The sequence below is a fragment of the Mustela nivalis genome, assembly GCF_964662115.1.
Source record: "Mustela nivalis genome assembly, chromosome: 9".
NCBI classification, from domain to species: Eukaryota; Metazoa; Chordata; class Mammalia; order Carnivora; family Mustelidae; genus Mustela; species Mustela nivalis.
Genome location: NC_139028.1, coordinates 115,941,254 through 115,969,066, shown reverse-complemented (window position 1 = coordinate 115,969,066; position 27,813 = coordinate 115,941,254). Strand labels below are relative to the sequence as shown.

Genomic DNA, 27,813 nt, shown 5'->3' with positions numbered 1-27,813 from the left:
AAATGGATCAGCAGGGCCGAGTTCACCCTGGGCGCTGTAGAAGGGAATCTGTGTCCTTGCCTTTTCCAGCTTCGGGAGGCCATCGGCCTCCTCCATCATCAAAGCCAGTCAGCCACCACCTTCACATCACTCTCTGCTACACCCCATCACCTTCCTCTCACAGGCCTGCTTCCCTCTTTTAAGGATTTATTAAGTCCGCCCAGACAATCCAGAACCACCTCCCCATCTCAAGATGCTCAATTATGTCTGCAAAGTCCCTTCACCATTAAGGTCACTCACATCCTTAATGGTGAGGATGTGAGTGACACAAACATCCTTGCGGGACCATTATCCTGTCTACCATCCTGCAAAATGGCCTATCCAAGAGATGAGACCTACAGAGTGTATGTAGTGCTTTCTTACAAAAACCAGTGGTCCCTTCTCTATAAACTGATAGTGAAGCCAGTAGTCAACTCAGCCAGCCCCCCCATCCACAGAATTATCCATCAGCTCTTAGTACCATACTCTTAAATAAAAATAGAGTCGAAGATCTCCAGGGAAAGTTTAAACATGAAAGACAAGATGCGAAAACAAAATGGAGAAAGAAACTCTGAGGCAACAGACCGTGCAGGGTGCTGCAGGAAGCAGCAGAAAATACTGCCTTCCAGCGCCAGGCTGAAAACGATCCTCAGCCTATGATCCAACCATCAACCCAATAAAGAAAAGTCTTCCAAAAAAAACCCAAAAAACAACAATTCTACCATACCTTCACTCTCTAAAGGCCACTAATAGCAAAAAGCAAGAAAGAGGGGTTTTGAGTTTTATGAGAGTGTTTGAGGCTGTGCATAGAAAGTGCATAAAAGGGCGCCTGGGTGGCTCAGTGGGTTAAGGCCTCTGCCTTCGGCTCGGGTCGTCGTGATCCCAGGGTCCTGGAATCAAGCCCAACATCAGGTTCTCTGCTCAGCAGGGAACTTGCTTCCCCCCCCTCTCTCTGCCTGCCTCTCTGCCTACTTGTGATCTCTGTCAAATAAATAAAATAAAATCATTTTTAAAAGTACATAAAATTTAAGCAAATGAGAAAAACAAGGCAATCAATAACTAGTAAAAACAAAGAGTTGTACAAGAAAGGAAATATAATCAGCACTTATCATATTTATTTCCTCTAACCTGATTTGTCCTCCACATGAGCCCATCTAGTCCCACGGCCGATTAGCATTATAGAGTCCGTGATACCCCTGTCCCCTATTGTACCCCATCACCCGCCTGCCTATTGAGCTTCCAACTTTCGTATCAATCTGGCTTCTTTTTTTTTTTTTTTAAAGATTTTATTTATTTATTTGACAGGGAGAAATTACAAGTACACTGAGAGGTAGGCAGAGAGAGAGAGAAGGAAGCAGGCTCCCTGCTGAGCAGAGAGCCCGATGCGGGACTCGATCCCAGGACCCTGAGATCATGACCTGAGCCGAAGGCAGCGGCTTAACCCACTGAGCCACCCAGGCGCCCTCAATCTGGCTTCTTAAAAATCTCTCCTCGGGTGTCAAATAGGCTCCACAAACTTCACACATCACCCGAAGAGTCCTTGCAGTCCTGTGTAAATCCCAGCTCCAAAACTCCGTTCGTCTCCTGGTCTGCTCTATCTCAGGAATTATAACCCCATCCACCCAGCTGCCTAAGCCCAAAACTGAGGAGGTGGGGTGCCTGGGTGGCTCAGTGGGTTAAAGCCTCTGCTTTCAGCTCAGGTCATGATCCCGGGGTCCTGGGACCAAGCCCCGCATTGGGCTCTCTGCTCAGTGGGGAGCCTGCTTCCTCCTCCCTTTCTCTCTGCCTGCCTCGCTGCCTACTTGTGATCTCTGTCTGTCAAATAATAAATAAAATCTTTAAAAAAAAACCTGAGGAGGTGTCTTAACCCCTCTCTTCAACCCCTCATCTCCCACAGTCTCTCAGCAACCCTGTAGGTTCCAACACCCAAAATATTCTGCATCTGCCCAATTCTCTCCATCAAACCTGCACTCTGTCCCTGAAGGCTGTTTTCTATAATCCTGGGGATCTGCCAAGGACCTCATACAGGGTGGCTCTACGCAAAATCCAAGCTCCCTTCCATGGTCTCTGAGGTCGCACCACTTGGACCCTCCGATCACTCTGTCCCTCTCACACTTCCCTCCTACTGACTCCTCCACAGTGCCCGTCGGGTTCCTGTCTCCGAGCATTTGCACTTAACTCTTCTTCTGCCAGTTGGACTGAGAACTAGTTGACATGCATCTCTCTACAAGTTTAAGGTGTACGGCATTATGGTTTGACTTACACACACCCTGAATGATCACCCCGATGACGATTCGGCTAACACCGCAGTCACTCCTGTCCATGCTCTTCACAGGGCTTCTCCTTCTCAACGTCACATCTCGCTTCCAATATCACCTCCGCGGGTGTCACGTCTTTGGAGAGGTCTTCTTGGATCCCATGACTTTCCCCTGGCCACTCTCTGAGATACTCTGACTTCACTGTCCCTCTCCTCACCCCATCCAGCATCACTTCCAGAACATTCCATTCCCAAGGGCATCAGGAACCCTGATGCTTTGTTCACTCCACGCCCCACTGTACCCCAGGATTGGATAGCACCTGCCACTTCACAATATATTTTGAAGAAATAAAGAATCCAAAAAAAAAATCATAAATGATCTTACTCAGGAGTGAGCAAACTTTTTTCCGTCCTGAGTCCAGGACAGGAAACATTACAGTCTTTGAGCACGACCCAGTCCCCACACAGCTGGCACCACCACTTCAGTCAAAAACAGCCACAGGTAAACGAATTGGAATCAAACTTTGCCAACAGACACTGAAATTCACACTTAATACCACTACTGTAGGTCTTCTTTTGACTTTTATTTTCCCAACCATTTAAAAAAGTTAAACCCATTCTTAGCTTGCGGGCCATACAAAGAAGGTGGTGGTGGGCCAGATTTTGGCCGGCGGGCTCTGCGTGCCGATTCATCTAAATAAGAAACGCCGGGGAGAGTGGTTTACAAAATTATGGGGAACCTCACGATGCAACCCCAGGAGGCTATTTAAAATGACAGTTGTGACAAATACAAATATGGGAAATGTTTGTTTCTCATTCGGTGAGAAACAGCGGAGCTCACACGGGTCTGGGCAGTTTGATGGCAACCGTGCAAACGTGTGACGCGTGCGGAGGGTAATCTGCAAAATATTAAAACCTCTGTGCTCAGTTAGCATATCATGAGCAGTTTTTATCATGATTTCTTCACTTTTTTTTTTTTTTTTCCCCAAGGAGAACCATTATAACAAGGAACGGCTCTGGTCGCAAAATGAGATTTCGAAGGCTGGGGGAAGCGGTGTAGCCGGTGATTAAAATCCTAACTTTTGGCTGGAAACGGATTTGATCCCGGCTCTGGTCCTTAAGCCTCCTGGGACCTTGCCGTGGCTATGCCCCCGCTTCCTCTCCGGGGCTGCTGCGAGCAGGAAGTGTGCACCAGCGTCCGGCAGGCTCCCTACGCTGGCGTGGAGACCGCAGGTGTGGAGACGCCTCTCCCACGGGGACCTTCCTCGGAGCCTTAACTGCAGCGCGTGGTGTCCTCCTCGGTCACGGTCCCTCAGGGGCACCTCCTGGACAACGGTCTCCCGTGTCTTGGTGGTCAGCAAGTGCTCCGCACGTGTCCCCCGGCCTGCCAGCAAGCCCGGCCCAGCCCACACAGGCACTAGCCGCGCTCTCCTCGCTCAGAGGGAGGCGGCCTCAGAGCTGTGGAGCCCAGGTGGGGAGGCCAGACCAGCCAGGGAGAGTCAGCAAGTCTTCTCGTGGCCCTGTGCCTCAGTTTCCTCGCCTGAAATATGGAGCTAGCGAGCACACGCCCCTCACCGAGGAGAGTAAGGGCCAAAGGAGTGGGCGTCACGAAGAGCCTGGCGGACAAGGCAGGCTGGAAGTCTGGGGCGCTTTTCAAGAAGTCAGGGGAGGACGGCGGGGTCGGGGGGGGTGGTCGCTGGGATGGTGCAATCAGTCCGGCATCCAGCTCCTGGTTTCGGTTCAGGTCCTGATCTCGGGGCCGAGCCTGAGCCCCGCACCGCGCTCTGTGCCCAGTACAGAGTCTGCTTCAGACTCTCTCCCGGGCGCCTGGGAGGCTCGGTTGGTTAAGCCACTGCCTTCAGCTCAGGTCATGATCCTGGAGTCCTGGGATCAAGTCCCGCATGGGGTTCCCTGCTCAGCGGGGAGCCGGCTTCTCCCTCGGACCTCCCTCCTCTCATGCTTTCTCACTCTCACTCTCGCTCTCAAATAAATAAGTAAAACCGTTTAAAAAAAAAAAAAAAACTCCCTCCCCCTCTGCCCCTCCACCCCTCTCTAAAATAAATACATAAATCTTAAAAAAAAAAAGTCAAGGGGACTCAAACTGACCATCTGAGACCAGTGAAAACACGTTCACGTAAAAACGTGTACATTGATGTCCACGGCGGCATGACTCACAACAGCCAAAAATGTACCCAACTGCGTGGATGACTAGGAACGGGTCCATGAAGTGGGGTCTGGCCGGACAATGAAATCGTGTTCAGCCGTGGAGAGGAAGGGAATCCTGAGCCGTCGGTGAGCCTTGAAGCGACTCTGCGGAGTGAAAGCCGCCAGACACAAGGCCACGGAGCGTACGAGTCCGCATACGAGAAATGGCGTATAGAGAGAGTGCATTGAGACAGAAGACAGGCCCGCAGAAGGAGAGGTGACTGCGAACGGATACAGGGCTTCCTTGTAGGGTGGTGAGAACGTTCTGGGGCTACAGATAATAGCTGTACATCCTTACGAAGCCCACCAAACCGCGCACCTTATAGCGGTTAGTTTTAGGTTTTGTGAATTTTACCTCCACAAAAAAAAGCAGCGCCCGGGGAGTGGGCCTGGGGGTGGGGGGCTGTCGAGAGCCAGGCCAGGAGTCCTAACCAGCCCCTCCCACAGACACACACACACACACACACACACACACACACACACACACACGGCTCTGCCACCCAATACACATGCACCAGCACCCCCGGGAGGCAGACTCTGGGTCAGCGCGGGGAAGAGCTCAGACAGGGACCCTCTCCCTGAAGAGGACAAAGAGCTCCCAGGAAGCTCCACTTCCACCAAGACGCTGCAGCCTTCCGTGCATCTGTCCCCGGCCCCGTGGCGCCCACGGTGAGCCCCGGAGGGACTCCCGCAGAACAGACTGCCGGCAGGTGCCACGCGGCCCGGCAGGACTGGAAAATCCGGAGTTCCTCATACGCATACATCCCTGAGCCCGCAGAACTTCCGGGCGGCACGTGGGGATTAAAAGCAAAAGAAATACATTATTATTAAGAACACTGGGGCGGCCCTTCCTCAGCCACTCATGGTTCACCTGGGCCAGAAACCGGAAGATCTTCCCCACCCTTCGCGCCACCGTGGCTCAGCCGGGCGAGCTCTGATGCCCGAAGCCGCGAATGTTCTACACGTGGGCCTCGCCGCCCTGCCCAGCGCCCCCGCACACTCCTGCTGCCCTCCCAGCAGGGCCCCCTACGCGATCCGCGCCCACCCGGGGCACCCGCTCCCCATGGCCTCCCCAGAGCCATGTTCCTACAACACAGCTGGGGCCTGTTTGCTCTCCCCGCCACCTGCCTTCCCCTCCTCCGACCCGTGTGAGACCCACAGCCACAGTCAATGACCACACGGGGCCCCACATGGTGCGCGTGGACCCCAGACCCAGGGGGATTCCCGCCTGCCCTTGCCTGTGACCCGCTCCAAAGACGGCCACAAAGCCAGCCAATAGGAGTCATTCCGTTCCAGCGACAAAACCAGTACTCAGCATCGGGGGAAACTTGAAGGAAGACAAGTGCAAACAAGATAGTAAGAATCCCACCAAATCCCAAAGGTGACAGACGTTCACAGTCTGGCCTTACGCCTTGTCACCTTCTTTTGTGCGTAGACAGGTGTTCCGAATCAGTGGGACACTGAGTACGTAGTGTTACATCCTCCCGTTGCCGGTAAACATTCCCGCTCGTGACCGTGTGTTGCAATGACAAAATGATTCCACTGGTTCACTTTACACAGTGTCCGTGAGAAGAAGACTTTTCACGTCACGGAGGAGCTTCGGGGCACAGAGGACGGACGGAACCCCCACACCGATGGAGGTTCGCGAAACAGACACGCACCACGCGCTCCCTGAAGGCTCGGGGACGGGGCCCCGGGGGCCGGGAGGCGGGGTGCGGCGGTGTAAGGGAAGAAGGAAGCGGTGGGTGAGGCCCGAGGGCACGCCCGGGTCCGGCCCCTCCCTGGGCACGAGCACGTGACTACCGGGCATCTGGGGACAGTCCTCGTGCCAACGGGAGACAGGAAGAATATGGAACAAAAACGAGGCAGGAAGCAGCAGACCTCAAACAACACACCAACACCCCCCAACACCATAGAGAGGGCGCGACACAGAGGGACACAGGAAATAGTTCTTCAACCGTAAAAACGTGGGCAAATGTTTACAACCTAATTAGAAGGGGCGCCTGGGTGGCTCAGTCAGTTAAGCGCCTGCCTTCGGTTCAGGTCATGATCCCGGGTCTTGGGATGGAGCCCCGAGTCGGGGGCAGGGGGCTGCTCCGCGGGGGGCCTGCTTCTCCCGCCTCTCCCCCTCCTCCCTTCCCCCACCCCCCTCGTGCGCTCTCTCTCAATCTCAAATAAATAAAATCTTTAAAAAAAAATTAAAAAGAGCAGAGGAATCAGCACAATGGGTGCAGAAAAGGTTCCTGGACAGAAGCACGAAGAGACACCGCCCTAGCTGCCGAGGGGGCCACCCAAGTGGTGCACTCGACAAGGGATGCCTGGAAACCTCCAAGAGGCAAATGCTCCCGCCCCGGGGTGGGGGTCACAGAAAGAGCCACGTGGGCAGCACGCGCAGACCCCTGCACGGAGGTCTCACTCCACAGGGCTTCCCTGCACCACGTCTGCTTGTTCTGATGGCTCTGCACACCTTCTAGTCCGTTCGTTTCACTCTTGGTCACCACCCTGCCCACCACCTAGCACGTGGACTTCACGGCCGGCCACTGGGAAGATGAAAACCGAGCACGAAGCTGGCGGTGCGGGCCGACACGCGCGGGCCGTTCCCATCAAGCTCCACGTTCTGTCCGCCCGACTCCGGAGACCCCGCTTGCGTCCAGGATGGCCGCTCTGCCTGCCCGGCTGAGAATCAAGGCAGGAGGCTGGAAGGCCCGGGGATCCGCTGGGATCTGGTCAGGAACAAGGGAAGCCACAGCAGGTGCCCTGAACCACGGGATCTGATCTGGGACACTGAGATTCACAGAGAGAATCACCACGGGAAGCAGCCACCACCTTCAGCACAGGGAGGACGGATGGGGACAGAGAGGGTGTCCAGAATGCAGGAGCTCACAGGACGAGCCCCACAGAACTCCAGGGGCACCGTGCAGCCTCTGATGTCAGGCGAGAAGCTGCTTTGGGAAGTACCAGGAGAGGCCCGGACAGGAGGCAGCTGCCACTGCTGGGCGAACGCTGGGAAGGACAGGACCACAGGCCCTCCTCCCCACTCCCAGTCCCCTTCGGAGCGTCTGCCCAGAGTCAGAGAGCAGAGGAGAAAGGGGCATCTGGAGCAGAAGCATGTGGTGGGAACACCGCGGCCCTGGGGTGAAGCCACTGCTGGGGTCCGGGGACAGGCGAGCACATTCTGAAACCTGAGCAAAGAGGAGCAGTTGGCAGATCAGGGTGCAGGGCAGAGAGGTACATAGTGACCACAGGCATTTGGGGGCCTGGAGGACGAGGCGCAGATCTGGAAGGTGTGTGACTGTCCTGCGGTGGCCGTGACAAATGACCACAGACGAGATGGCTGAAAACAACAGAAAATTACTCACTCATGGTTTCTGGAAATCCGAAATGAAGATGTGGGTGCGCTCCTTCCAAAGCTCCGGGGTGGGGGACGGGGTCCTCCCTGCCTTTTCTAGCTTCCGGGGGCCCCAGGCCTTCCCTGGCCTCAACCTTTGACCTCCCATGGGCATCTCCTCCTCTTGTGTGTCTGTCCCCTGTGTGTCTCTCAGAAGGTCACCTGTCATTGGATTCAGAGCCCACCGGCCCCCAGAACGAGCCCATCTCAAGATCCTTAACTACCTCTGCAGACCCCTTCTCCAAAGAAGGGCACCCACACAGGTTCTGGGTATGAGGATGCAGACGTATCTCTTGGGGATCACAATTCAGCCCATGGCCAAGTGGCACACCAGGCCACTCAGGTTGGGATGTGAGTCTGAGATGCCTCTTAGATACCTAACTGGGATGTGAGTAGGTGGTCACTCGGAGCTGGGGGAGGACAGCCCAGCAGACCACAGCTGGGGACCTTCAGCGAGCGCCCGGCACTTAGAGCCCGAGGCTGTGCGGAGGGGCTCAGGCCTGGTTTGCAGGATACGAGCCTGGGACCGGACTCCAGTGCGTGGGATTTGTTGGGAGAGGCCACGGGGGAGGAGGACGGCCACAGGGCAGACTCGGCACTAGTCAGAGAAGACACGGTCTTAGCTGGAGACCAGTGCCATCAGCGTGACCCCACGGTGGCTCTGCTGATCCCACAGGGGGCAAAGGGCTGGCATCGGAAGTCTGCCTTATCTGAGTTCCTGAGCCCCAGAACCCACAGGCATGGGAAATGGTTTCGGGTAAGCGTCTCATGCACCCATGGTAACGGGAACAGCCTTTTCTTCTCTATTGAGTCAGGAAATCCTGCCCCAGCTTCTAGCTCCAGAGCGGGACCTGGGCTCTGAGCCCCCCTGAGAATCGGCCCTGTCTGTCTCTCTCACCCACGGGGAAGCACCTGGCAGGCCCACGGTGTCCACACCACTGCCTGCCCTGCTGGGTTTCTGGAAGGTGGAGATGTTTATCTTCTTTGGAATGTGGCTCCATGTTTTTAAAACTTTTTCCATTTTGTGTGTCGCTGCTGAGTCTGAGTCAGGTCAGACGGGGGCGGAGGGGGGCCGTGCCTCCCAGCATAAACTTGCCATGTCACCTTGACCTCCTACGAAGCGAGCTGCCCTCCATGCTGGGGGCTGGGGACACGCCCGTGGGGGGAGCCTCCTGCTGCCTCACCGCTCGGGAATGAAGGCCACGAGACCGTGACGGCTGTCCCGAGCAGGCCGTGGCGGACTGCTGCCTGGCCTGGAAGACAGCTGCGGGTGGGCTCGCGGAGGGAGAGGAAAGTCATTCCCGGCTGCAGGGGCCCTCCCCGCTCAACGACCCTCTGGCCGCCCGCAGGAATGTGTTTTCCCATACATTCGGAGACCTAGCTAGCGGGCTGGAGGGCTCTGCTACAGCTCCGCCCCGAAGATCTCAGTGAGGAGGGGACAGAGGGGGACAGGGAGGAGCAAGCCACGAGCTCTGTCCACTCTGTCCTCGCGACTGGAGGGACGCGTGTAAGAGACACCAGGACGCTCCTTCATTTGCGACAGTGGATGGAGCAGAAACTCCCTGCACGGGGTGGGCTGTGCGATCTCCCTCTCGCGCCCCCTCCCAGACCACAGCCAGGGCCGCCAGCAGCCCCCGCAGCGGCGCCGAGCAAGCTGGAAGCCGGCGTCCCTTCCTCTGAGTGGCCGCAGCCTGAGGGCACAACTCAATGGAGAACGGCAGCCCCAACTCAGCCCCAAAGCCCCCCTGCACGGTCGGACACGGGGGCCTGACGCGGAAGGTGCGTGCTCGGGGCGAGGGCGAACATGCGTGCGTTCCCACCGAGGACGGTCTGGGCACTGCGCTCAGTGGGGAACAAGGGGCACGAGAAACCCTTCGGGGTCTGTTTCTCGAAGTCCTAGAATCCCTGTCTCATTTGACGATAAGAACCCAAGCGCGGCTGTCCCACAGAAGGAGAGTCACTTCCGATTCGGAGCAGACCCCAAAACGGCGGTTTCCAAATACGCCCGACCACACAGCGTATCAGCCACACGTACTTAAATTAGACACCATGACCGAGTGGGATTTATCCAGGAGTTCGAGCTTGGTTTAACATTCAAAAATCAATTAATGCGGGCCACCTGGGTGGCTCAGTGGTTAAAGCCTCTGCCTTCAGCTCGGGTCATGATTCCAGGGTCACGGGATCGAACCCTGCATCAGGCTCTCTGCTCAGCAGGGAGTCTGCTTCTCCCAATAAACAAAAAAATAAATTAAATATTTAAAGAAAATCAATTAATGTACTAGAGGCCATATTAACAGAATAAAGGACCTTCTCAAAGGGCACAAAAAACCTTTGATGAAGTCCCAAGTCTTTGCATGATTTAAAAAATAAAAAGTCTAATAAAACCTGTATAAACAAGTAAATGGGGGTGCCTGGGTGGCTCAGTCGTTAGGCGTCTGCCTTCGGCTCAGGTCATGATCTCAGGGTCCTGGGATCGAGCCCCACATCGGGCTCCCTGCTCAGTGGGGAGTCTGCTTCTCCCTCTGCCTCTGCCCCCCAACTTGTGCCATCTCAAAAAACTTAATTTAAAAAGTTTTTTTTTTAAAGATTTTATTTACTTATTTGGCAGACAGAGATCACAAGCAGGCAGAGAGGCAGGCAGAGAGAGAGGAAGGGAAGCAGGCTCCCTGCTGAGCAGAGAGTCATACATGGAGCTTGATTCCAGGACCCTGGGATCATGACCTGAGCTGAAGGCAGTGGCGTAACCCACTGAGCCACCCAGGCGCCCCTAAAAGTGTCTTAAAAAAAACAAGTAAATAACTAAATGAATACATCAAGGCTCCTCAAAGCAAGAACAGCAGGGAACGTGCGGCCTCATCGCCGCAGCGGGGTGCGAGGGAGTGGGTGGGCGGCGGCCGGCAGAGCCGTCTGCGTCCCCCGCCGCCCACCGAGCCGCAGGCTTGCAGGGGTGGCTTTATGATCTGGCGACGGCGACACACCGGCCACAAGGGCAGGGCTGAGAGACGAATGGCCAGGCAGCCGCACGCAGGACAAGGGAGCAAAACAGTCCTCACGCTGGACACGGTGTCCCGGCAGTCACGGATCCACCCGCCCAGATGAGCCGTCGGCCTCCTCGTCCCCCTTTTCCTCCAAGCAGAGAAGTTTCCAGACCAAATAAGGCTGCAGCTTTTGCACTGCTCCCAGCACACGCCACAGTTCCCTTTAAGTGCCAGGTTATAACTCCGGCCTCAAACGTCCCAAAGCAGCACGGTGCCCGCCAGCCCGCCGGTCCCTCGGGTAACGGTCCAAACAACCTGGTAAACACAGAGCGGGCTGGTCCCGTCCTTGGCCCACCAGCAGGGGGTGAGGGTGAGCCCTGTTGTCCCCAAGGAAGCCAGGTGTGCCCATACAGGGCTGACTGGCTCCTGGGGCCCCGGGCGCCCTCCCCAGGGCCCCAAGTGGGCAAGACTGTGGGTCAAACCCTCCCGAGGCACCTGCCCCTCCTGGTGTCTGCAGCTTTGCAGACCTTCCCTGAGCACGCACGTGCCAGGCAGTCTTGGGGGCCCTGGGACCTTAAAGCCTTTCACCTGCACAGCAACCTGGGGGGGGGGGGGTGGCAGGTCCTGTTATTCACCCACTTTACAGATGGGGAAACAGAGGCAGGAGCCACACAGCCCATATATGGGGGTGAATCTTGAATGAACCCCCAAACTGACCTGGTCCACGCTGGGGCTCCATCCTGTGCCATGTTGCTCCCTAACCCCAAAAGGAGAGACGGGGCTCCCTGCTCAGTGCCCACCCAGAAGGGAATCCTCAGCGCTGGGCGGCTCCTCCAGAAGGGCTGTGGCCCGCAGGTTACCAGCAAGACCACCCTCACAGCCTGGGAAGATGTCTGGCTTGGCACTTTTTTTTTTTTCTTTTTTTTGGGCTACCCTGTCCGGGCCAAATGTAGAACATTCTTCAAGCAACCAGCTACAAACATCATCCTAACAAGGTCTCCCTGGGATGAGAAACAGAAACTTTTTGTGCTGCAACAGTCAACTCTGACATTTTAACAAGGCGTCAAAACCAGCCGGGAGGTTGGCGGGGGAGGGTAAAGGTTCCTGCAAGGGGCAGGTGGGCGTGGCGGCCACAGCAAACCCTGTGCCCGGCACTGCCACGGAGCCTAACCCAGACCTAGGGCTTAGGACACACGACGCTGCCCACAGATCCTTCTGTGGATGCCTTGGCCTGGCTAGAGGTGAAGACTGTTGTCAACCCCATCACCGATGAGCAGAGGAGCTCAGGGAGGTGGGCACTTGTGGAAGCCCACCCAGGGCCTTCTGATTCCGGAGGCCTCCCACCACCCCAGCCCATGCTGTATTGCCTTCCTTCCTCTACTTCGCGCTCTTCCTGGCAAGGTGGCCCCTGGGAAGAGCTCTCTCTAGAGCAGCGGTGTCCTGATTCGATACTGCCTCCATGCTGGACAGAGTATGCCCAGGAAGATGAACAGACAAAGGCATGACTAGACCAGCAAAGATCGTGCTAGCTGCAAGTAACAGAAACCTAAGGCAGACCTTCTTCAGCTAAAAAAAGACACTAGTTCAGGACACTGGGAAGAATGGGGTGGAGGTCAGGTATGGCTGGATCCAGGTGCTCAAACCACATAATTGTGTTATTTTCCTACCCCTGTTTACCTGTTTCTATGCTGGCCTCCTTCCCGCCTACAGACGGGCTTCCTCTCTGCCAGCCACTCTCAGGAAAAAGAGCGAACATCTTTATTTCAGCATCCGCATGTGAACCCCAGGCTAGACCCCTGATGGGCCCTGTTTGGACTCTGGCCCGTCCCTGAACCAGGCCTTGCTGTGGCCAGAGGATCAGAGTTTATTACCACAAAGACAGGGAGAAAAAGCAAGCATCCTCAGCATGCGAGACAGGTGCCACTGTGTCCCTCGAGGACAGTGAAACACTGCTCTGTGTGCACAGATCTCATTTCCTCGAAATCTTGTTTCCCACCAACCACTGGCTGCTAGGGGCAGCGAGAACTTTAGCTAGCCATCTGCGATGCTCCACGTGGCTCCTGCAGGGGGCGGCACCCTGTGCTGACACAAACCACCCAGAGGACTGTGTTTGGCATGCGCGCACGCGCACACACACACACACTGCCATGGGGTCCCCACTGCTTCACCTTCCTGCACAGTTCAGTCCTAAAGCCAGCTGACAGGAGCAGGGAAGGCGTCCACATAAGGAGGAGGTAGGGGGCCACGGTCCACCCTGGGCATGGAGAGAGGGTGTCTGCCCTAGGCAAGGGAACGGGCTGGCCCCGGAAGAGGGTGGCCCCACATCTGCGAAAGCAGACAGTCCGAGAGCATGAGCCCGGGGCCAAAGACACAGTCAATAAACGAGCTGAATAAAGGGCACTTGGGGACCAGTGGCAAGACAAGACAGAGAAGGCTCCTAAGAACAACAAAGACATCTTTTTTCTTTTTTGAGGATTTTGTCAGAGAAACAGTCAGAGAGAGAGGGAGAGCCCTCACGAACAAGTGATGGGGGAGGCAGAGGGAGAAGCAGGCTCCCCGCTGAGCAGGAGCCCGATGCAGGGCTCGATCCCAGGACCCCGGATCATGACCTGAGCTGAAGGCAGACACCTAACTGACTGAGCCACCCAGGCGCCCAGAACAACACAGACATCTTGAACGCTTGGTCAGGGAGGCTGAGGTCACAGGGACACGAATGGCATTTTGGGTCAGCAGATGCAAGTTCTGTGAGACCAGGTCTGGTGAGGGCAGGCGGGTCAACCCTGGGTTCTGAGCCCGCAGGAAGGCAGGGTCTCTGCCACCTGCCTTTCCTCCCGGGGGCGGCAGCCTCTCTCCTGCCATCTCTCCACGGAGGCTGGCCTGGTTTGGACCAGTTACAACCCCAGCCTTCCCGACTTCAAACTTCCGTTCTGATAAAAATGCCAAGGGTTTCTTCCCTGCCCTTTGTCGTCTGTAAATGGGGACAAGGCCCCCACAGGAGCCCTGCATGGCCACCTCCTTGCTCTGGGTGCTGCCAGCGCCTTCGAGATGCCGAGCGCTCGGAGCAAACGTGGGCTGGCCCTGAGCTCCGGGCCACTCCGGGAAAGGCACGGGGAGCAGAGAGGGGAAAGCGCGTTCACCACAGACACACAACACACACGGCAGGCGGTGCGCGTAGATCTTTATTTTACTCTTAATTTATGTCCCACTTAAACAAATAAAACTCTGAGACGAAGACATCACATCCGTCTGAGGCCGTCCTCCCTGAAGCAGCTGGTGGAGAACGCTGGGGAGCACCTATGGGAGGGCTCCTGCTTCGTGTCGGCCGCACCGCCGCTCTGCGGAAGCTCTTTCCCGAGACCGCCGCCCGCGGAGGGCTCACCCGGGCCACATGCCTCAGTGGACTCCAGACCTCGCAGGAGCAGGAGCGACCGGTCTGAGCTCTGTCCGCTGCCCTGCACAACCAGGACAGGGCCCCACAGCCGGCAGGGAACAGGACACAGACGGAAGCGGGCCTCTGCGAAGGCAGCTACATGCGGATGCATGGGAGAGGTGCCCGCGTTCTCAGACACGTGATCTGACTTTTCAGGTGTGCTCCCTCCTTCCGGCGGCCTGAAAGCTGGCCGGCCCCGGATGGTGGGAATTTCCTTGGACAAAGATTGAGGGGGTATCAGTCCAGGGCAGGGGGACTCTCATGGCAGCACCCCAAGGTTCAGATGGTGGGATTTCTGTCTAATTAGGAAGACACCAGGAAATGCTCCAGGCAAGAGAAGGGGGACAGGGGCACGGACGGGCCAACCCACACCAATTCCAGAGAGGGCCACGCGGCAATGACCACGTGCCCTGGGCACCCTCCTCCGAAAGCTGTCGGGGGGAAGAGCTCATCTCCAGAGTCCAGAACCCCACCCTTGCTCCCAGACCCTGTGCCCCACCTGGCTCCGGTACAGGCAGGTGGGTCAGGTTGCACACTGTCACGGAGCAGCTACAGGGAAGCAGAAAGCAGCCCTGCTTGCCCTCGCAGATGTTTTCCAAAGACAGCAGCTCTGGGGCTGCACGCAAAGAGCCTGCCCGTCACTTTTCCTTCTCCTGCCGCTTACTCTTCCTCTGGCCGCTCAGTTCATCCAGCTTCTTGTCCAGCCTCCTCTGCAGCTGGGCCCTCTTGGCGGGGTCCAGGGACCTGTCCTTGGTTCCACTGCCGGCGTAGAGGATTCCCTCCCGGCTGATCCTCTGCCGGGCGTGGGCACGAGCCCTCTCCCCACAGCCATGGATCTGCGGGGGGACACAGCAGTCAGCGCGGAGCCTAACGGGAACAAAGGCCCTGCAACGTCGCCCATCGCAGAGTCCGGGGACCGTTAAGTCCCAGCATGAGGTCTCGGAGGGGCTCCCTCCTCTTCCTGCAGCCGGGCCCCTCCCCATCAGGCTGCCGGGGTGGGAGGTATGAGGAAGCACCCTCCACCCCCGCCCTCAGCTCAGCCCGAACCATCCTCTGAGCACACACGGACGCATGGCCAGATCCCCACAAGCTCCCGACGGGGGTGACGCACGCACAGAGCCACCGGCAGCGGTGTGGCAACAAAACGCCGATGCGCGGTCGGCGTGACCCTGCAGCCACGCTGCCCTTCCGTGAGCTCCAGCCCAAGTGCAACCGCCATCCCCTCCAGGCCAAAGGCTGCACTCTTTAGTCTGTCCCCAGCACCAGGCCTGGGCCGGAGCCCCAGAACGTGCCTGACCCCATGAAGGGCCCCCGTTTCCGGGAAACTCTCACGTAGCTCCTCCTTTTGAAAGGAGAGGAAGGGAGACGGGAGGAAACCCTCCGAGCACCTCCAGCACCAGGCGTGACAGCCAGCACGCAGGTCATGGAGCCTTCCAGAAAGCCCGCGCTTCCCCGCTGCACACACCGAGGGAGTTCCCTTGGGAACTGCCGGGTGGGACCCAGTTTGGACCTCGCTTGTCGGCGTCCCCAGCCCTGTGCCTGACAGCGAAGACCCCTGTGGCCCACCACCCACGCAGCACCTGTCCCCCTCCCTCCCTTACTCACGGGGTGTCCCCACCCCGCCCCTCCTGGGCAGCCCTGGGCCCGCAGGCTGCCTACCACGGCTCCCGCAGAGACAGTCGTGTGGCGCCATGCCCTCCACGTGGCCCAGGACCCGACACGCAGTGTCCCCGCTCCTCACCGCATCCCAGTCACGGGGCAAAGACTGAGACACGGCACCCAGGGAACGTGTCAGGAGAGCGGCCCCGGGCTGAGGCAGAGTTCCCTCGCCCACGTCCCGGAAGAAGCAGGTGACAGCTGGTGCTTGCGGCCCGGTCCCTGCCACCCAGCCCTGCGCCAGTTCTGCACAGCCTCAGCCCACAGAACATCTCAGAGCAGGGGCACCTGTGGCCCTCCCCGCAGCCAGCATCCCGTCAGACGGACACCATGCCAGTGCCCTCCTCGACACTGCCACCAGCCGCACGGGGAGGGCGTGCTCTCGGGTCGGGAGCGGGAGCCGCCCGGGGCTGCCGCCTCTCACCACCCTGCACAGAGACCCACACAGGCTGTGCCAGGGATGCGAGCTGGTTGCCCAAACCTCACACCTGATGATCTCTAAACGTTCTAGATAAACAGATCCTAAAACGCCTCGTGCTTTGTCAACAGGAACAAACACAGACCGTGCGCACGTGCGCGTGCGTGAGGAGAAGAAAGTGTGCGCGGGCGTGCGCGTGGAGGGAAGGGGGGGGGGGGGGAGGAGACCCTGCCCCAGGGGGACGCCCCGTCTAGGTTCCGAGGCAGCAGAGCTCCCTGTGGGTAGGCAGCCGCACCCCCTGACCCAGAGTGGGACACCACCCCGACCCCCACGCAGCTCATCTGGACAGTGCCGGGACAGTGCCAGGACAGGTGCCACGTGCCTTCGCCACACCCACCCCTCACCAGCCTCCAAGAGCCCCACCGCCACCTCCCATCGGCCCGAAGCAGAAACCCAATGGCCCCTCTGGGTCCTCCTTCCTGTGCTATCGTGACCCACAACCCATTCAGGGCCCACGCCCACCGCCCCACGCTCTCCACAACCCACCCCAGGACGTCCCAGTCTCGCCCTGAGCCTCCCCGGTGCTGCAGCCGGCGCTCCGGCAACACAGAGGGCGCTCCAGAAGCCCCACAGCTTCCAGAACCAGGGCTCAGCTCCTCGGGGCAGAGGCTTCTCGGCCTGCACTCCGTCACCCTGCCTCGGTCTGCTCCCAGCTGGACAAGGGCACCCCCTCTCTGGGGCCTTCACACGTGTCCTCCCCAGCCCAGCCCCCCCCCTGCTGCCAGCTTGGCCCCAGATGCTCCCTCACCACGGTCGGCACGTGGCACCAGATGTGGTCTCACACCAGGTGCCTACAGGTCCTCACTCCTCAGGGCAGAGATGAAGCCTGCTCTGGCCCCCAGCTCCCCAGGCCCAGCAGATGACATTCCCATCCAAACAAGCTCAAGAAATGAATGAAAAAGCAGCCGGGCAGCCAGCCCACTTCAGATCTAAAGCCAAACCCCCACCTTCCCTAGCCTAACCCACTGACGGACCCCAAAGACACTGGAACAAAGTCCTCTCTGTCCAGAATTCCCACCAATTTTCTCACAGTTTGGCAAGTGTGACATTTTACTTTCTCATACCCTGATGCATTCAAAACAAAGCACGGGTCTACACCCATTCAGAAAAACCCAGCGCTCAGCCCCAGCTCCCATCTGTGCGTGGAGCACGTCTGCCCAGAGCCCCGGAGACACAGCCGCCCCGCCGCCCGCCCCGCAGCCCTACCTCGGGCAGGTGGTGGCTGAGGCAGAACCGGCGGCCGCAGTGCAGACAGAGCTGGCCCAGGGTTGCCACGCTGGCTGTGCACTTAGCGAGGCCACAGGTGTTATCAGCCTTGATGGCAGCCGCGACCAGGGCCTCGAAGTCCTCCTTGCCGGGCAAATCTATGGCCGTGTTCCCTAGAGAAGAAAAGGGTCACTCAAACGGGGAAGAACGTGGATGTCGGGCCCACGGCTGCCCCGAGCTGCCGTGAGCAGCTCCCACTCTCGGTTCACAGTGATCAGGCCAATGGCCCTCAGTCAAGCCTGGTGTCCGTCCAGCCAAGAGCGACCGTCCTTCAGCGGCCTAATAACCGGCCCTGCCAGGTGTGGGCAGCACGCGGACTTCCTAGAAGGGGCTGGCATGGCACGTGCCCCCGAAAAGCCCATTCTCTTTAATCGAGAAAACTTCTAAGCACGAGGACGCTCCTCACGATGGGAACCGCACCAGGGAGCCGACAGCGTGTTCTGAGGACTCCGGCGTACTCGCGGGCCCCCGCGGTAGGGGACCTCGGCGTTTCTGACCAAGTACACAGAAACCTTTTGAAGAACAGAAAATGCTCACAAGTGGAAAACCAACCTGAGACCGCGTGTAAGTGTAGCTCTGTGAAACAGGCGTGCACGACCCGGACACACAGGCGCGGACAGCCGGGGAACACCAGGACGGCATCCGTCAGGAGACGGTTGCCAGTGACGGGGGCACAGCACAGACGAGACGCTTCCCTGAGTGAATTCCTCACACTCGGCTGGTACGCAGGTCAGGACGGTCGGCCGCGGAGGGGACCCAGGGGAAACAGGGACCTCAGCCCCCCAGCACCTCAGCCGGCCGTGGCCACGCCGCTCCCTCCATACAGGCACAACTCTGCCACGGTCCCCGGCCCTTCCCCCAGACGGGCTGAGGAGCCTGGCTCTACCCCCACATGCGCCGAGCAGCCGCGCAGCAGAGGGCAGGGGCGAGACAGACACGCTGAGGCCCAGGAGCAGCAGCAGGAAGCTTGGAGAAGGGCTGACGAGGTGCCCACTGTTCGCCGGCATTTTCAGGGAACAGAGAAGACGCAGGGACCAGGCACAGAGTGTTCAGAATGACACCTCAGTGTTCCGACCGCTTCTCCCACGGGCCCGAGCGCCTGTCACTCCCCCGACCGTCCCGAGCAGCAGGCAGCCCTTGATGCGTTCAGCAGCAGCCTTCCCGGGGGGCCACCGCCATGGCTCTAGGGGCCTGCTCAGACCAGCCTCTGCTTCTCAGCTGTGACAACCTCAGCAGAGCCTGGGGACCAACTGGACAGGGTCACGTTCTGAGCCTGAGGGGCAAGGTGAATTGTGAAGGTGGCGGCCTGAAGAAACTTCAAACCTCAGTGGAGCTACCATCGCCTAAACGGGGCAAAGTCTCCCCAGGATACTGTCCTCCAGGGAGCGCGCCATACACGTTGCGGAGCACGGACCAGGACCCCATCACGGTGCCCCCGCACCTGCCCTTCATGGCACGAACCATCTTCTCAGTGCGGCTTAGAAAAGCACTTTAACGGGCGCCTCAGTGGCTCAGTCCTTAAGCGTCTGCCTTCAGCTCAGGTCAGGGTCCCCGGGTCCTGAGATCAAGGCCCACAACACGCTCCCTGCTCAGCGGGGAGTCTGCTTCTCCCTCTCTCACTCCCCCTGCTTGTGTTCCCTCTCTCCCTGAGTCTGTCAAATAAACAAAATCTTAAAAAAAAAAAAAAAAGAAAGAAAGAAAGAAAGAAAAGAAAAGAAAAGCACTTAACATTTCTTTCCTCTGCGCAACATTTCTTTTCCTCTGTCCACAGGGTGGATCGGCTACAGCCTCAGGCCCGAGGCTGCTTTCTAAGACCAAGAGTCGGGTGTGTACAGCTTTGCTCAGAGGAACTCAACGGAAACAAGAAGACACAAGCGGCTCCACGGGCGTGCTGGGAGAGGAACAGCTGGGGTACAAGGTTACCCAGAGGCTTCAGAAAACCCAAGTCTTCCAAGCCCAGCGCCCGTGGATGCACGATCACAGTGAGGTACGGGGGCGGCGGAGCAGGGCCCCAGGGGACGCGTCAGTGTGCAGCCACCACAGTGCACGCAGGGCCGGGACGCAGGCCAGCGGGACGTGCGAGAGCCCGATCGGGTCTGGCAGAACAAGCCGTCACCCAGCACGGACTCTGCCTGCCTGAGAGCTCCTGTCCCCGTCCTCATCTCCTCCTTCAGGCTCTTCCCCAGCAGTGTACGCACCCCGGGGCCCTCCTGCATTTCCGTGTACTTGGTCAGGGACACTGAGGTCCCCTCATGCTGTGACCCGTGAGCACGCCGGGATTCACCCGAACACGCTGTCGGCTCCCTGGTGTGGTTCCCATCACGAGGAGCGACCTCGTGTTTAGATGTTTTCTTGATTAACAAGGAGGCCAGGCCCTGCTTGAGGTCTGGGGACGCGATGGTCACCGTAAGCAATCGCTGCCCCAGAAAGCTCACAAACCAGTTAAAAACAAGTAACAAGATGCACAATCAGGGCCTTAGCACGCAGGGCAAGTCCCAAACCTCTCCGAGGGTCACAGCTGGCTTCAAGTGGGGAAACACCACAGTGAAGGGGACGCCAAGCTGGCACCACCCCCACCAGGTGAACCCACTTACCTTTTGCTTCTTTCTTCTTCTTCTTCTTCTCTGGTAACGTGCGCGGCCCAGAGCGCGAGGCCTGCTGCCCGTCCCTGGCGACCCTGTCCGTGGCAGCCCTGTCTGTGGCGGCCCTGTCCGTGGTGGCCCCGTCCATGGCGGGCCGCTCCTGCTTGCTCTTCGCTCTCTGCAGCCTTTCCAGGTGCAGGGCCTTCAGATTCAGGGTGTCCGGGCTGCTCTGCCCCCCAGCAGGGGGCTCTGTCTGGGTGGGGCCGGGCGCATCCACAGGGGTGTGGTTGCCCGCCCCAACTGGAGGAGGCGGGGCTGGCAGGGTGGGCGGGGCCGGCGGGGCTCTCTTGCTCACGGTGATGAACCTCTTCTTCCCTTCCCCAGAGCTGTCGTGCCTCAGCCCGTGCTCCTCAGCTATCTGGTGGACCCACATCCTGTCGTGGGAGTTCAGGGACGCAGGAAACTCCAGCTCAGTTTTCTCGCTCGCCACAAACTCGGCGATCTTGGCCCGGAAGTGCTCCGCGGGGTCTCTGGTCGCCGCTCCCTCTGGGCTGCCTCCATTGAGGCTGGGCTGAGAAGGGACCTCAGGGCCCGAGGGTTTCCCACCCGTCCTCTTCCGCTCCAGCCCCGCGGCTGCCCTGGTCTCCCGGGTCCCGTCCTGCGGCCGGCCTCCACGAGGCTTCCTGGCTGACACCACGGAGCCGTGGGGCTTCGCCCCAGCTTGGCTGTGGCCCTGGGAACTCTCGTGGGAGTAGTTTTCAGGGACGATGTCATCAAGATACTCAAAGGCCGTGCGCACTTCCCCGTGCTCCGTGAAGTGCCCCAGCAGGGTCTTCAGGAAGGTGTGGTTGCTGACCGTGCGAGAATCGCACACGACCGCCACGTGGCGCCGAGCGCGGGTGACTGCAACGTTGATCCGCCGGTCCTCAGCGAGGAAGCCCACGTCGCCTAGGAGCAAGCCAGGGTGAGTGGCAGAGTGGACCCAAGACTAAGGAACGGGAAATGGACTCTTGCACCGGAGCAGCACAGGTCACCGAGGGGATCACCCAACACCCCACCCTCCGCACCGAGCACCCGCCCGCCCCCACCTGGCAGCCTGCCCAGGGGTCCTGCTGCCCTCCCAGGGCTCCCCAAGTCTGGCTCCCACCGCACGTGGTCTGGGCGTGGCGGGTACCAAACCACTGTTTGTCTCAAAGTACGAGCTCCTCCCTCAGCCCAGCTTGGGGGTGACAGCAGCCAGCAGCAGGGACAGCATGAGCGGTGCTCCAGGACCTTAGCTCCCCAGCAGCCCCCCACTCCGCTGTCCTCGGCTCTCTGCCGACGGTGCCTTACGAAGCCCAGATAAGCCGTTTCTGGGTGCAACACTGAACAGAAGAGCCCCAAACTGCAGTGGCACAGAAGCTGGGCCCTGAGGCTAATGGCGCCCTAAGGCCAAAAACCGAGCTCTGTGTTGCAAGGGCCTCCCTGTCCCAGGCAGGGCGTCCAGGCGGTCCCCGAGAGCGCGCCCGCACTCCCACGCAGCTTGACCTCATGCTCTGCTCCCTCTGCCGGGGACACCAGGCCCCACTCCTGCAGCACCCCAGGGACCACGCCCACCTCCTGCGGCTCTGGCCCCCAGCAGGCTCCGGATGGGGCCCCACTGCCCCCCACTCCCTGCCTGCTCTCTCACTGGGGCCCAGCATAGCCCCCAGCAGAACCCCAGTCCGCCCTCTGTGCCACCCAAAGGGACTCTACTGAGCCCCACATACCTTTCCTATTGGATCTGACGAAGGACAAGACCACAGCCTCCTTCTCTCGGCCTTGGAAACCATCGACAGACTTAATTTCAAGCTCGGGGTACCTATGGGCAAGGCTCTGCCTGAGCAGGTCCACCTGGAACACAAGGAAGCCATGTTCCCAGCTCGGCTCAGGCCGGGGCAGCCTCGACACTCAGCAGAGGGCCTCCCGCTGCAGCGCGGTCCCCGCCGCTGTCTCACAGCTCAGCGAACTCACACAGCAGCACACGGACAGGTCAGATGGGGCCCCACACCCCAGCACGACATTGACCCCGCAGAGCCACGGGCCTCAGATGCCCCGGTGGGTGGTGCCTGTGACGCAGGAAGGATGGCGACCGAGCCACAGACCTCACAGTATTTTGCTGCGGCTGCATCAAGCACACAGGCATGGAGAGAGAAAACGTGAGAAACCCTGGAAAGAACGGAGCTGGCAGGTGCTTCCACTGACCCGGAGAGGGCAAGGATCCTGCTCTGGCCACAGCAACCAGCTCAGGGGCAGGGGCTGGAGCCAGACTCATAAGATTCTAAGCTGAGAGCCTGTGTGAGATGCCGTGGAGGGACTGGTGGTCCAGGGCCACCCTGTAAGGATGCCCGAGGCAGCAGGGCCACCGGGGAGGTGGCCAGAAAACAAAGCCAACCAGGGAAGGGGGGAGGGGCAGAGCAAGAACAAGGGGCGGGTGGGCAGACAGAGATGCTCGCCGATGTCACATGAGCCCCAGACGCAGTCATGAGGCAGTTGATTCTACCTGGAGTTTATAGCCACAGATGCTACATGACCCGTCCTCGGGCACTTGGGGGTGACTGCGCCCCCGACACACAGACAAAGCAGCCCCTCGCACCTGGAGGTTGTACGGCGTGATGACAGCGATGTCACTCGCTTGGACACCAGCGTCCACCAGGGCCTGGATGTGCAGACTGACGAGGCGCACTTCACCTGGGGGGCAGCAAGCAGGCTGTTGGCCCAGGTCCCCCCATGCTGTCCCGCCACCCGTGCGCGTTCCTTCAGCCTGCCCCCCACTTTGCCAGATCTTACATTACGCTTGGGGTAACGCCCTGAGCCGCAGGGTCGCAGGTCCAGCCTATGAAGATGCAGGCCGTGTAGCTGAGCCTCAGTTTACCCAGCAACACGGAGCATGCGACCCGGCAGGCTGGTACTAGGGTGAGCAAGGATCTTGCCCAAGCCTGAGCAGGCAGAGCTCCCAGGCCTACTGCTCCCCCGAACTAGTGCTGCCAGCCGAGAAGGGCACTGCGAGGGCTCCTGTCTGCCTCGAACCCCCCAGCTCATTGGGGACGGGCTCCCACTGCCCCTTTCCTCCCGCCCCGCTCAGCTCCTCTGAGGTCGGCAGCTGCAGACGCTGGGGTTTCTACAAAGAGGAGCCCAGGGTCCGCGTCAGCCAGAAAGCTGGCCCCGTCCGAGCAAGCTCACCAGGGTTCCCCTTAGACTGGTCGTCGTCCTCTTCCAGCTCAAAAAGCCCGCAGCCGGCCGTGTCCACGAGCAGCAGCGGGACACTCGTCTCCTCCGTGGCAGCCACTCCTGGGAGGTCCCTGCGCACAGCGGGAGACTGAGCGTGGGAGGGATGAAGCGGGACCGAGGTCCTGACCACAGAACTCGCGTCTCCCGTCAACCCCCGGGCCCGGGCTCTTCCCACGGCAGAACGAGGCTGCTCCACAGAGAACACAGGGGGCGCGAACGGCGTCAGAGACCGAGCACCCCACGCCAGCTCTCCGGGGCAAGGCCCCTCTCCCCTCCTGAAGATCAGCCTCAGAGATAACTTTGACTCTAAAATCTCTCCTGAACACAGTTCACGGGGCCCTGGGGGAAACAAGTCAGGCCGGGTGGGCAGAACCAGACCACTCACCGCAGGAGGTGCCCCGCCACGGCAGGGTGGGCGGTGAGCCGCCCGCTGTAGAGGGCGTCCGAGGCCCAGCGCATGATGGCCTGGTGCATGCGGTACTGCACCGTGAGCGTCCGCACCACCTGCGCGCCGAGCTCGTCCGCCAGCCGCTCCATCAGGCTCCGCGACAGCCCCGCCAGCGCGGCCCTGCGCCAAGACAGCAACCGGGGAGAGAGGCCTGAGTGCCCGCGTCCAGCCTGAAACCAAAGGCCAGGGAGGAAGGCAGTGCTAGAGCCTCAGAACCCAACCCCCGCCACGTTAGGACTGAACATTAAGGGTGTGGTCACCCCAGCGATGTCCGTGGCCTCACGCCAGGACCTGCGACCATGCGACCTGATGTGAAGCTGGGCCTAGTGGAATCATGGGCGCCTTCTAAGAGAAAGGCAGGAGGGTCAGGCTCAGGGCAGAAGACGCGACCAAAATGAACCCTCCCCTGGAGCTTCCTGCCACCATCCCGTGACCCCCGGACGCAGAGTTTGGACTTCCGAAGTCCAGAGCCGGAGACAATCCACCTGGCTTACGCTGGTGATCCGACAGCAACAACAGCCGCGACGGACAGACTCTAAAGGGGCAGCACGCGCCGGCCTCAGCAGCCCCGCAGCAGGCCCTCCGCGCTCCCTCCACGCTTCCTGGGAACGTTCCCCGCTACGGACTCACCCGAGCCCCACAAAACCTCAGGAGGTAGTTCCTGTCGTGCTCCCCACTGCCCCAGGAGGGGAGCGAGACACAGAGAGCTCGAGGGACCAGCCCAATGCCGCCCCGCCAAGGGGCTGCAGAGCCAGGAGCGTCTCTCCTCCACGAAGGCGCACCAGCTCCCTCCGAGCCGGGGAGGCTAAACCCGCGCAAGAGCTCCCCGTGCTTCAGGGGCTCACTCCGTGGGCTTGTATGACCTCGTGGTCACCCTCTTCCCACCCGGACGCCTGCTGGACCCAAGTTGCGCCAAAGACATAAGCGAGGCGGCTGCCAGTCCCAACCACAGCGGACTGGCTGGCACGCATCCCGCCAGCACGGGAGGGGGGGTCCCTGCTCTGTGACTTACATCCTGGCTGGGACGGCCAGGAACCCGCAGACCGCCTTGCACCACCGCGAGGGAGCCAGGAGTGCTCAGGAACACTGAGAGGCGCTGAGACAGGGTGGTCACGGGGCGCCCCGGGGGGCTCACCTGAGAGACTACGGAACGGAGGAGCGCACAGCCACCCCGGGTCCGGGAAGGCGCCGTCCGGATGGAGAGAGCAAGGGCAGAGACCGTGTGGCCAGAGCAGTGGGTGAGGGAGCGGCGGGAGTGCGGTGAGGAGGGGGCTGGGGCGGCTGAGCTCACTCACGCCGGGGACTGCCACTGCGTCTACGGCACATGGGACTGGAGCCTACGGAATCGCTCCCTGTGGCCTAGGTCGCAGGATGTGCCGGCAGGACTCGAAGACTCCACGCCAGGCCAGGGCCGGACCGACCCAGAGGCCAGCTGGCCGGCCCACAGAACCATCCCTCAACCCCACCCGGCGGGAATGGGCACATCGACCGGCTGGCCGTGCCGGGGAAACGCCATCCAACTGGCCCGGACTGGGCACGGTGCCAGGAGCCACGACTACGGAGACGCACCTGGTGACTATGAACCCCGAGCTCGGGCACACGCAGCCTGTCCCACTGACACCTACAGCGGCACGCACAGTACAATGGGCAGGAGACCCCCAGGGAGGGCATGTCAGGGCGTCTTGGTCACCACACCCCAGGCTGCACCAAAGGGGTGGCGGGCAGGGCGGACAAGGGCTCCGTGGGCAGGGCCCTTACTTGTGAGAGATGGTGGTGGGGGGCAGCTGCTTGTGATCGCCGGCCAGGACGCACTTCCTGGCCTTCAGCAGCGGGATCCAGCAGCTGGCTTCCAGGGCCTGTGCGCACTCGTCAATGACCACCACGTCGAAGTGGCCGTCGGGCAGCAGCTTCAGAGGGCCGTCGGAAGAGGCACCTGGGGAAACCGGAAGTGTGAGCCTTCACCGAAGGTGCTGGCTGCGTCCCACCGCCGCGACCTCACCGAAAGAGACACCACAGGCCGGCTGGTTCAGAGCCCAGTCTGGCATTCAGAGTGTGTAAGAGGTGTGCGTCTTGGAATACACACCTGGGAAGAACATTAAGCACATCTGTTGCAGCCCACCTGTGTTTCAGTGTGGGGCAGTGCGCCCCCAGGAAGGGCCGCCCCAACATTCCAAGCATCAGAATCCATCACCCCTTGTGGCTGGGACCAAAGCCTTGGAAGGGCATCTGATTTCTAGTGTTATTTTTATACCATTTTCTAAATCTAAACCTTCATTAATTCCCCCATAAGATGTCCTACTGGACACACAGAACAATGAACCAAGCATCGGTCCGGCAGGGAAGGGAGGACCCACAGACCCCCGCCCCCGCCACCGTGTACTTGACAACAGCCCCAGCTCCTCCTTGGAACAGCCCTACCCTGGCAAGAGCTCACGTGCGAGCAAGACCCGGACCCCACGCAAGCCTCATAACCAGCAGGGGCCCAGGCAGGCCGCCCGCCTGAGCCTGCTCCTCATCTACAAACGCGGGCACCACCTGAACTGCACAGGCCCGTGACGATGACCAAACCCTAACACGGCACACAGGCACTGACACAAAGGACACAAGGTGCCTGCCGCAAGCTGGGCGGTCGCAACGACTCTGAGACTCAGACGCGCGTCGCGATGAACCCCACAGGACAGGGTTTGCAGGGGTAGCTGGAGAAGCCGCTGGAAGAGGCTTGGTGGGTTCAGCGCACGGACACGACTTCACGGTGCAAAGAGAAGCACGTGCAAGAGACCCGGTCTAGCTCCCCTCCCAACAGGACGGGAGGACTTAAGAGCCACAAGCGGACCTTGCTGAGTTGGCAGGGGGAAGGCTGCACTGTGGTTTCCAGGAAGCACCATATTTAAAGATCTGGTCCGGTGGAGAAGGGCCTCTGGAAACCCTCTCCCTCCACTAAAACGAGACCACAGGCAGCACTGCCGGAATCCATCTTCTCAGAACTCTACAGAGAAGCTAGAGGCTTGGAGCAACCCAGGGAGTGTTTGTTTTAGAAGACGCGGCTCTCGGGGCGCCTGAGAGGCTGAATCCATTAAGCCTCTGCCTTCGGCTCAGGTCATGGTCTCAGGGGCCTGGGACTGAGTCCCACATCAGGCTCTCCACTCAGCAAGGGAGTCTGCTTCTCCCTCTCTCTGAGCTCTCTCACTCTCAAATAATTAAAATCTTAAAAAAAAAAAAAAAAAAAAAGCCGTGGCTCCATCTGGGCCACAACAGTGAGCTCTGCAGTGTTCCTATGGGAAAAGCCTTGCCCGTGTCCTGACTTCTGTGGGAGCCTTGAAGCCAAGGGCCAGCGATCATGGGGAAAAGCCGCAGGAACTCCCTTAAAGTCCCATTCCCTAAGAAACGCGACAGCTGGGGCCGTCTGCCAGCGCCCGGGCGATCCCACTACCAGGCCTGTATTTCCCCCAACTTGGGAGCTGCCCTGATGCAGACAGCCCTTCCTCCCGGCAGCTGCCCAAAACCGTCCCTCTCTGAGGCAACGTGGAACAGCTGGAGAGAGCAAGAGGTAACCAGAAAGCTCCCAAGGAAGAGTCGGGGAGCGAGAAAAGCTCCAGCCTGTCCCTGGGGAACCTGGAGGGACACACACACACACACACACACACATGCATCGGGCTACGCGTGTGCACATGCAAGACATGAGGAGGCCCCCAATGCTACCAGCTGGCCCACCCCTGGCTCTGCACCAACAGAAAGTGAGGCCTAAGGGCTGTAAAAAGTGCACCCCAACACGTACACTGAGCCCCCTGGCCAAGCCCAGCAGACGTGCTGCTTCTGGAGGAGGGACTCAGCACAGTCCTTCCTGCCCAAGCCGGCGGC

The 27,813-nt window shown here is 59.7% G+C and overlaps 1 protein-coding gene across 3 annotated transcripts in view; it reads right to left on the bottom strand.

Annotated features, from left to right (window-relative positions):
• Positions 1–14,007: 14,007 nt before the first annotated feature.
• Positions 14,008–27,813, bottom strand: part of IGHMBP2 (immunoglobulin mu DNA binding protein 2) — a 25,280-nt gene continuing 11,474 nt past the window's right edge. For all 3 annotated transcript variants that reach the window (XM_082748797.1, XM_082748796.1, XM_082748798.1), the window contains 8 exons: positions 25,714–25,888; positions 23,893–24,075; positions 23,460–23,578; positions 22,873–22,967; positions 22,007–22,130; positions 20,271–21,206; positions 17,617–17,789; positions 14,008–15,112 (listed from right to left, as the gene is read on the bottom strand). In XM_082748797.1, coding sequence (XP_082604923.1) covers positions 14,915–15,112; positions 17,617–17,789; positions 20,271–21,206; positions 22,007–22,130; positions 22,873–22,967; positions 23,460–23,578; positions 23,893–24,075; positions 25,714–25,888 — 2,003 coding nt within the window. In that variant the 3' untranslated portion in view covers positions 14,008–14,914. The remainder of the gene's footprint in view (positions 15,113–17,616; positions 17,790–20,270; positions 21,207–22,006; positions 22,131–22,872; positions 22,968–23,459; positions 23,579–23,892; positions 24,076–25,713; positions 25,889–27,813) is intronic.